The 8913-nt window shown below is 58.4% G+C and overlaps 1 protein-coding gene across 1 annotated transcript; it reads right to left on the reverse strand.

Moving 5' to 3' along the window:
- Nucleotides 1-5028: 5028 nt before the first annotated feature.
- hsdl2 (hydroxysteroid dehydrogenase like 2) lies at nucleotides 5029-8639 on the reverse strand. Its single transcript, XM_030085531.1, has 11 exons — nucleotides 8502-8639; nucleotides 7444-7607; nucleotides 7281-7379; nucleotides 7080-7194; nucleotides 6899-7002; nucleotides 6727-6825; nucleotides 6455-6649; nucleotides 6303-6374; nucleotides 6071-6220; nucleotides 5838-5966; nucleotides 5029-5279 (listed from the first exon to the last, which is right to left on the reverse strand). Exons 1-11 carry the CDS (start codon nucleotides 8516-8518, stop codon nucleotides 5164-5166), a joined length of 1260 nt encoding a protein of 419 aa, XP_029941391.1. The 5' UTR covers nucleotides 8519-8639; the 3' UTR covers nucleotides 5029-5163.
- Nucleotides 8640-8913: the final 274 nt, after the last annotated feature.

Consider the following 8913-nt stretch of genomic DNA (forward strand, 5'->3'; position numbering starts at 1 on the left):
CAGCTGAGCATCATCACCGTAACCATGGAGACTGATGAACAGCTGAGCATCATCACCGTAACCATGGAGACTGATGAACAGCTGAGCATCATCACCGTAACCATGGAGACTGATGAACAGCTGAGCATCATCACCGTAACCATGGAGACTGATGAACACCTGAGCATCATCACCGTAACCATGGAGACTGATGAACAGCTGAGCATCATCACCGTAACCATGGAGACTGATGCCGTGTCTCCTGATGACGCCCCCTAGAGGAAGCATGTAGAGGTTAAAATGAATGGCACCTAAAACTGAGCCTTGGGGAACCTCACTCCTAATTTCATGGCTTCCTGAGGAACAAGTATCCATACGTCATAAAAACATGGATCTGTGAGAAAAGAATTTAGACAAGTTCAGAACAGTACCAGAGAGGCCCACCAGGGGTCTCAGTCACTTCATTAAAATTTAGTTAGTTAATAGTTTATTTCAGGCAAAGACGCAGAAACAACATGATTTCAACGCAGGGATCACAAACACGGCCGTACCTGGACAGGTAATACATGTGCTTACATATCCTGAATAAAGGGCCTGAAAGGAAGCAGGAAGAAGCCAACGTTTTTAATCCCACCCCATTACGTACATTATTGACATCATTTCAAAGTCACTTCCTGTTCATTTCTATGATATTACAAACCCAAAACAACACAAAATACACATACAGATAAGAATATTTTTGCTACCATGGGCAACAAATACATTGCAGCAACAAAATGTGGTGGTGTACTGTGTGGGAGGCGGGACTCAGGTCCAGCAGAACCAACACTGAGCTTTTCATTGTCCAAATTCCACCTGATATCATTTAAAATCTTTAAAGGGCGTCTGGGTTCTGCGGTTCCCTCTGGAACCAGGCTGATGTCTTTCTAAGATGTTGTCAGTCATTAAAAAGTCATTGACTTGGTTAAAACCAGTCTTTCTAAAACTTTACTTGGAAACGGTCAGTTGGATGCTGGTCTGTAGTTGTTCGGAACATCGGGGTCTAAATCGCTCTTCTTCAGAAGGGGCTTCACCGCCGCCGTTTTACAGGCAGTGAGGAAGACGCCCGTCTGAAGAGAGCAGTTCATGATATTTAAAATCTGTTCAGGTCAGGTAGTGAAGGACAGAACGTCTCCACCCAACACCTCCACCCGCCCTGACGGAGCAGCAGCTCCCTCTGAGCTGCGCTCACACCTTCTCAAAATCTACCAGCGCAGAAAACTAAATTCACCACGAGCGCGTCGTAGCCTGCTGCGATCCGGAGCGCCGGCGTCTCCAGATGGCGTTTAACGCTCTTCTACAAAACAGTCCCGCCAGTCAGGCTGGAGTCAGCCTGCTCCCTGATGAGGAGGTCAGCCACGGCCAGGTACTTCATGATTTTGTATCCTGGAGCGATGATTTCTCTTTACAGATCAACGTTCCTAAAACAGAGGACGTCTGTATTGACTTCAGGCGAGCGACTCAGGTTCCTCATCGCAGTGTCGTTGACAGTCAGGGAGTTGAACTGGTGAGCAGCTACAGATATCTGGGCTCTATAACAGAAAACTCGCTCAGATCTGATGAGAACTGCGACATGCTCTGTAAAAAGGGTCAGCAGCGCCTCCTGTCTGAGGAAGCTCGCCAAATTCCAGGTAGACAGGAGCCTGATGAAAATGCTTTACGGTGCTTTTATCGAGTCTGTTATTTCCTTCTGTATCCTGTGTTGCTACGGTAACCCTGCTGTTAAGGAACTCCTTCAGGAAAATTGTGCGCGTTGCCTCCAAACTAGCCGGGCTGAAGTTCAGCAGCCTGGAGGAAATGTATAACATCCAGCTGCTTAAGAAAGCCAAGAACACTGGCAGAGACGGAACCCCCCCCCCCCGCATCAGGAGGGTCAGCTCCTCCCCTCTGGCCTCCGCTTCACTGTCCCTCCAGCGACTGAAAACACATAGAAATTCTCCTCTGCGCCTCTCTCCATCCGCGCTTTAAACGCCGAGGAGAAGAGGAAGGAATACCACGTTTACCCATTTCTGTGCTTTTACTATGAAACTACTGGATATTTGCTGACAGTCGTCTCATTTCTTACTTACCGGTCTGGAACGTTTCTCACAGCTTGGTTTGACGGGTCCGGCTCGCTGATCTGTTTCTTATTTGTACTGGAGCTAACTGCACCGAGCTCCGTTATGCTTGATGTGGTCTTATATACATGTTATGTACGAATGTGAAGGTACTGCAAACGGAATCGCCCTGCAAGGGACAAATCAATCAACTGAGATCTGAAGACTGTGAGAGAGCATTCAGTCTAATGAATCACACCCAAACATCCAGAAACCGTCCTGAAGCGGCACATCTGGACCTGCATCTGGACCTGCATCTGGACCTGCATCTGGACCTGCATCTGGACCTGCATCTGGACCTGCATCTGGACCTGCATCTGGACCGGCTGACGACCATGAAGCACTGAGGAGGGAGAACACAGCTGGAGCACGCCGGTCACCAGCAACAGCGTCACTGAGCGACGTGAGAACGTCTCAACAAAGCGTGTCTGGGCGGTGAGCAGAACCCTGAGCCGGGCCGGAGCTGGACTCTCACAACGTGACACACCGTCCATCCCACGAGCAGCAAGAGGGCCGCCTTCTTCACTCCCAGTGGCCAAATCACTCCAAAGTAAACTCATGAAACCTGCTGCTGTAATCTGATTCCTTTAATAAGCCGTGATCCAAGGTTTGGAACCAGAGAGATCCTGGAGTGAGGCCCAGCGTTCACAGCGGAGTGTGTGTGTGTGTGTGTGCCCGGACACATGAACACTGACCTCCACCACCCTGATGGAGGCCAGGCTCTCTCTCTCTCTCTCTCTCTCTCTCTCTCTCTCTCTCTCTCTCTCTCTCTCTCTCTCCTCTCTCTCTCTCCTCTCTCTCTCTCTCTCTCTCCTCGCTCCTCTCTCTCTCTCTCTCTCTCTCTCTCTCTCTCTCTCTCTCTCTCTCTCTCTCTCTCTCTCTCTCTCTCTCTCTCTCTCCACCCTGAAGGAGGACGACACCAAAACCACCTGGAGGGAAAACAGCTGAGACAAAACGTCCAGAAACAGTTTTAGTTTCTGAGACTGGCTGAGAGGAACCTGAACATCTGGAGCTTCTACAGTCCAGATGTTCCCCTGAGAGAGAAGCAGGCGCAGTGAGGAAAACCCGGAGGCTGAAGATGATGAAGCAGAACGCTTCGATCTGTCTGAACGGAGCAGGATAAACTTCACGCTTTGTCCAAACTGCTGCTTCCTGCTGCGATCGCTGAGTCCAGCTGTTAAACAGTTAAAGAGTTCCAGAGTTCACTGCGGCTCAGAAGCGACATGCTAACGCTAATGCTAACAGCTCGTCACGTGCCACCGTCTCTTCCTCCCGGAGCGGCTCAGAAAAGCCTCTTCTCTCCGCTCCGCAGCGAAAAAACACCGAACTTTAACCGTCTGAACCCCCGATCTCTTACCTTTACTGGGATCCTCACGTGGGCACTTCCGGGTTCTTCTTCTTCGTCGGTGTTACGTCTTCTTCTTCTTCTTCTGCTTCTGCTGCTGCTGCTGCTGCTGTTTCTTCTTCTCCTTTTGCAGTTTTACGGCGGTTGGCAGCCAACTAGGAGCATTACCGCCACCTGCCGTACCGGAGCGTCGGTCAGACGAGGCTCACAATCTAGTTTAAAAAAAATCCTATCAAAGCCAGGCCCGGCGCGGGCTTCTGAAGGGTTCACACACACACACACACACACACACACACTCACACACTCACACACTCACACACACCACACACAGCATCATAGGAAGCTCCTCCACTGAGGCCGTCCACAGTGGGAGAGGTCATAGGTCGGGACTGCCCCCCCCCCCCCCCAGCCAGCCCCCCAACAGCAAACTGGATCAAGCCCCAGACTGAAGACCCCCCTGTTCCTGGTCCAGGGCTATCAGGACTTTAAACCACAGCAGTGTGTCCCCCCAGCAAACCAGCTCCAGCCTCCAGAGAGCTCTGACCCTGGTCGGACCCTGACCCCAGTGTGACCCCGCTGTGACCCCGGTGGATCACTGGTCTGCTCCCTCTCAGTGGAGGACTGACGAGTCCAGATCAGGGTCTCTCTGCTAGTAGAATCTTGTTTTTACAGGTTTTTCCGGTCCTCCTCCCAGAACCAGAACCTGGTTCCCATCAGACCTCAGAGGGGTGATCAGGGTCCTGAGTCCAGAGGTCCTTCTGTCAGACCAGACCCTGGTGTTCCTGTTTCCAGCCCAGAGACCAGAAACCTTCCCTGATCTGGACTCCATTACAGGACTGCTCCCTTCAACCCCCACCGCCCCCAGTCTGTGAGTGGGAGGGAATCTAGATCATCTGTTCCTGGACTCTGAGCGCTCCGCCACTCCCTGAACTCCAGGACGCTCCTTTACTTCCTGTCTCTCCTGATTGGACGAGCTGGTTCCTGCAGGTGTGTCTGACCTCTGTCACCACAGCAGTGACGGTCGGACACACCTGCAGGAACCAGCTGGACTTTCAGAAGCTTAAAGTCCTGACAGGCCCAGGGGGCGGGGCCACAGCGCTCCAGGGGGCAGGGCCAGTCTTGAGGGGGGTCCTGGATCCGGTCCACAGCGGGGGTTACTGTGCTCTGGCCCGGGGGGTCCACACCGTGGTGTGGCGGTTCCATCTGGCGACTGCAGACGTTCTGGATGATCCGGAGCTTTAAAGGACAGAACTGCAGGATGTTCTGGGTGTGTTCTAAAACCGGTTCCTCAGTGGGAATGAAGACCCAGAAGCACAGAACCACAGTTTGTCTGGACTGTTGGATTTATTCACCTCAGTTACAATCTCTTAGAACGCTAGCTGACAGAACGTTAGCTGACAGAACGTTAGCTGACAGAACGTTAGCTGACACGACGTTAGCTGACACGACGTTAGCTGACACGACGTTAGCTGATAGAAAATTAGCTGACAACATTTCAAACGAGAAACGGGAGACTCCTGATGAGGGTCTGCAGTTCCACGTGGTTCCACCAGGTGGTGTAGTGAGTCGCTGCATTCCGTCCTCGGGACAGCAGGTAGAGCTGCGGCGGCTCCACCCGCTGCACGGCAGAGACGGTGCAGGCCGCTGGGTCGAGCAAGGCACCGGGACGTGAGGGGGCGGGGCCTGGGCGCAGTGGGAGGGGCTTCACAGCTTGGCTTTGCTCATGCGGCCCATCAGCTTCTCCAGCTTGATGGCGAGCGTCATGTCTCCTTTGATCCGCAGCTTCCCCGACATGAAGGCCAGCGTCGGCTTCAGCTTCCCTGAAACACATCGGCCAGCGCAGCGCGGGTCAGCAGGGCGGCACCAGCGAGCGGCCAGCGCAGCGCGGGTCAACAGGGCGGCGCCGGTGAGCGGCCGGCGCAGCGCGGGTCAACAGGGCGGCGCCGGCGAGGGGCCAGCGCAGCGCGGGTCAACAGGGCGGTGCCAGCGAGCGGCCAGCGCAGCGCGGGTCAACAGGGCGGCGCCAGCGAGCGGCCAGCGCAGCGCGGGTCAACAGGGCGGCGCCGGCGAGCGGCCAGCGCAGCGCGGGTCAGCAGGGCGGCACCAGCGAGCGGCCAGCGCAGCGCGGGTCAACAGGGCGGCGCCGGCGAGCGGCCAGCGCAGCGCGGGTCAACAGGGCGGCGCCGGTGAGCGGCCGGCGCAGCGCGGGTCAACAGGGCGGCGCCGGTGAGCGGCCGGCGCAGCGCGTGTCAGCAGGGCGGCGCCGGCGAGCGGCCAGCGCAGCGCGGGTCAACAGGGCGGCGCCGGCGAGCGGCCAGCGCAGCGCAGGTCAACAGGGCGGCGCCGGCGCTGGGTCCCCGCCGCCGCCATCGACTCACCTGCAAACATCTTGCTGAAGTCGGCGGAGCTCATCGTCATGATGACGTCGGCCTTGGAGGGGGGCGGACCCTGTCCCGCGCTGCCAGAGCCGCTCTTCAGGTCCAGGAACCAAACCCCAGCATGCTCCCCTGGCGAGGACAGAGAGAGGTAACCGTTAGACACACCCACATGATGTCGTGCTCCTTAGCCCCGCCCACCGGACGCCCTTGTACGGACGCGGCTGTGGTCCCACCTGACAGGTCGAACTGGTAGACGCCCTGTGTCGACTTGACCACGTCTTCGTTGATGACTCCTCTGATGACGTCAAACGTGCCTTCTATTGGCGAGCCGGAGGGGGGCGTGGCCTCTGACGGCGTTGGGGGTTTGAAGGCGGGCGTGGCCCCTGAGGGTCGGAGGGTAAGAGGACGGTTCAGACCCCAATAACGTCTGGAGGAACCACCTACCGGACGGAGATCCGGGATTACCGTGCTGCTCCATCTGCTGGGCCACGGTCTCCGGTGTCTCGTCCAGGAAGAAGTCCGGCAGCAGAGGATGACCTGTCCACCAATCAGAGACCGGGGTGAGAACCATGACACTGCCGCTTCCTGTCTGCGGTCGGCGGGTGTCTCACGGCGACCTGGTTGGACGGCATAGCAGTCGAAGTCCTGGACACCCTGCGCTTTGAGGACGTCCTCGTCCACCAGGAAGTGTCCCGTGTAGTCCGTGGGTTTGGACAGGATGGCGTAGGCCGCGTCCGCCATGATGTCGGCGGTTCGGCACTGCTTACCGACGCCCTCGCCGCCCAGCATGTCCATGGCCGCCGTCTGGATCGCTGTAGCGGTGACACCGGCGTTAGCGTTAGCATTAGCATTTCACAGCAGCAGACCATGCTAGCTGCTAGCCACTCACCAGTTTTGGGCCACAGAGCATTGACCGCAATCTGACCCCGGAACTCTTCGGCCATTCCCAGGACGCACATGGACATGCCGTATTTAGCCATCGTGTAAGCTAGCAAACGAACACAGACATGTTAGCGCTGGTGTTGGCGGCGAGACAGCTGTTGCCCTGTTACCGTGGTTACCGGTGTGGTTCTTGAACCAGACGGGGTTGAGGTTGAGCGGAGGCGACAGGTTCAGGATGTGAGGGCAGCGGCTCTTCAGCAGATGAGGGATGACCAGCTTGGATCTGGACGGAACAAACACCCGCTAGCCCGTTAGCCCGCTAGCCCGTTAGCCGCAGCGCTAGAGGAACAGGTGACCTACGTCATGTAGGTTCCTCTCAGGTTGATTCCCAGCATCAGGTCCACCTTCTTCATGGGCGTGTCCAGAGTCCCCGTCAGGTTGATGGCGCTGGCGTTGTTCACCAGGATGTCGATACCTGCCAATCAAACGTGGCCGTGACATCACCAGAGGGGCGGGACCCTGAGGCGGCGTCGCCACGCGGTCACATGACCGGAGCCTCACCTCCGAACGTGTCGACGGCCTTCTTCACGGCGTCTCCCACCTGCCGCTCGTCCCGGATGTCCACGACGCACGGCAGGGCGCGGCCGCCGGCGGCTTCCACTGCAACCGGGAGCAGGTCAGACACGCTACGCTAACCGCTAACCGCTAACGGCAGGCTGCTCACCCTCCTGAGCGGCGGTGTAGATGGTCCCAGGCAGCTTGGGGTGCGGCTCCGCCGTCTTGGCGGCGATCACGATGTTGGCGCCGTCCCTGGCGGCCTTCAGCGCGATGGCCTTCCCGATGCCGCGGCTCGCCCCCGTGACGAAGAGCGTGCAGCCGGCGAGCTTCCTGGAACATAGGAGACCAGGGCTGATCCCGGGGGCCACCGGGGCCACTGAGGGCCAACAGGGGCCACCAGGGGCGGGCACAGAGGGCGCAGGACAGCACTGACTCCGCCCACAACCACAGATCAACGGTCAACGAGCGACTGGACCAGCGGCTTCTTGGTTTTGGCTCCAACTTCAGACTCAGTTTAAACATTGAGAAGGTTTCAGAACCGCTGCAAGACCAGAGGCCCCGCCCCACCAGAGGCCCCGCCCCCACCAGGAGACCCTCCACCCGGCGGGGGTCTGAGGCGGAGCTGGACTCCACCGGCCCCGCCCCCACCAGAGGCCCCGCCCCCACCAGGAGACCCTCTCTGAGGCGGAGCTGGAGGGTTCCAGGTCGCGTTCTACAGCGGTCCGTTTGTCTCGGGAACAGGAACCTCCGGAGCTGGTCCGATCAGGAGAACCCGACAGAACCCGCCTATCTATCGCTGCCTCCTGATTGGCTCAGCACATGTGGGCGGGTCCAGCCGTGTCTTCTGGGATAAAGGTTTGGAAAAAATCTCGACCCCCCACAGGACCTCCACAGACCCTCCAGGGGCCACAGACCACACGTTGAGCACCTCTGTAACTTCTAAAGTGGTAAATGGACTTTAGCCCCAAGGGTGTTAGACTCACTCTCACACGCACGCACGCACACGCGAGCGCAGAGTAAAACAGTCATAGTAAGACATACACATTAAGGCGCACTCGAGCGCGTGCACACAAATACACACACAGTGAAACACGCACTGTAAGACACATTCCCACACAGTAAAACACACATGACGCTCGGTTCGGCTCGGCTCGGCTCGTAAGGGCTCTGCCCGGTTCGGAGGGGCTCGGCTAGGTTCGGTTCGGTTCGGTTCGGAGGACTCACCCGGTGTTGTGCAGCATGTTGAGGTGAGAGCGGAGAAGAATCAGCGACAGACAGAACGACAACAGGTCGCCTTCACCTTTCACCTACTTCTGCTCCTTCCTCCTCAGCTGGGAGGCGTCCGGGGCTGCGGCGCCCCCTGGCGGCGGGGAGGGGGGCTGCGGCGGCCCCTGGCGGCGGGGAGGGGGGCTGCGGCGCCCCCTGGCGGCGGGGAGGGGGGCTGCGGCGGCCCCTGGCGGCGGGGAGGGGGCTGCGGCGCCCCCTGGCGGCGGGGAGGGGGCTGCGGCGCCCCTGGCGGCGGGGAGGGGGGCTGCGGCGGCCCCTGGCGGCGGGGAGGGGGGCTGCGGCGGCCCCTGGCGGCGGGGAGGGGGGCTGCGGCGCCCCCGGGCGGCGGGGAGGGGGGCTGCGGCGGCCC

Source organism: Salarias fasciatus, assembly GCF_902148845.1.
Source record: "Salarias fasciatus chromosome 7 unlocalized genomic scaffold, fSalaFa1.1 super_scaffold_4, whole genome shotgun sequence".
NCBI classification, from domain to species: Eukaryota; Metazoa; Chordata; class Actinopteri; order Blenniiformes; family Blenniidae; genus Salarias; species Salarias fasciatus.

Coding starts and splice junctions, on each gene's coding strand:
- hsdl2 (XM_030085531.1), bottom strand. Junction 7,003..7,079: donor CTGAGAGGAACCTACATGAC/GTAGGTCACCTG, acceptor TGTTCCGTCCAG/ATCCAAGCTGGTCATCCCTC. Junction 6,826..6,898: donor CTGGTTCAAGAACCACACCG/GTAACCACGGTA, acceptor TTCGTTTGCTAG/CTTACACGATGGCTAAATAC.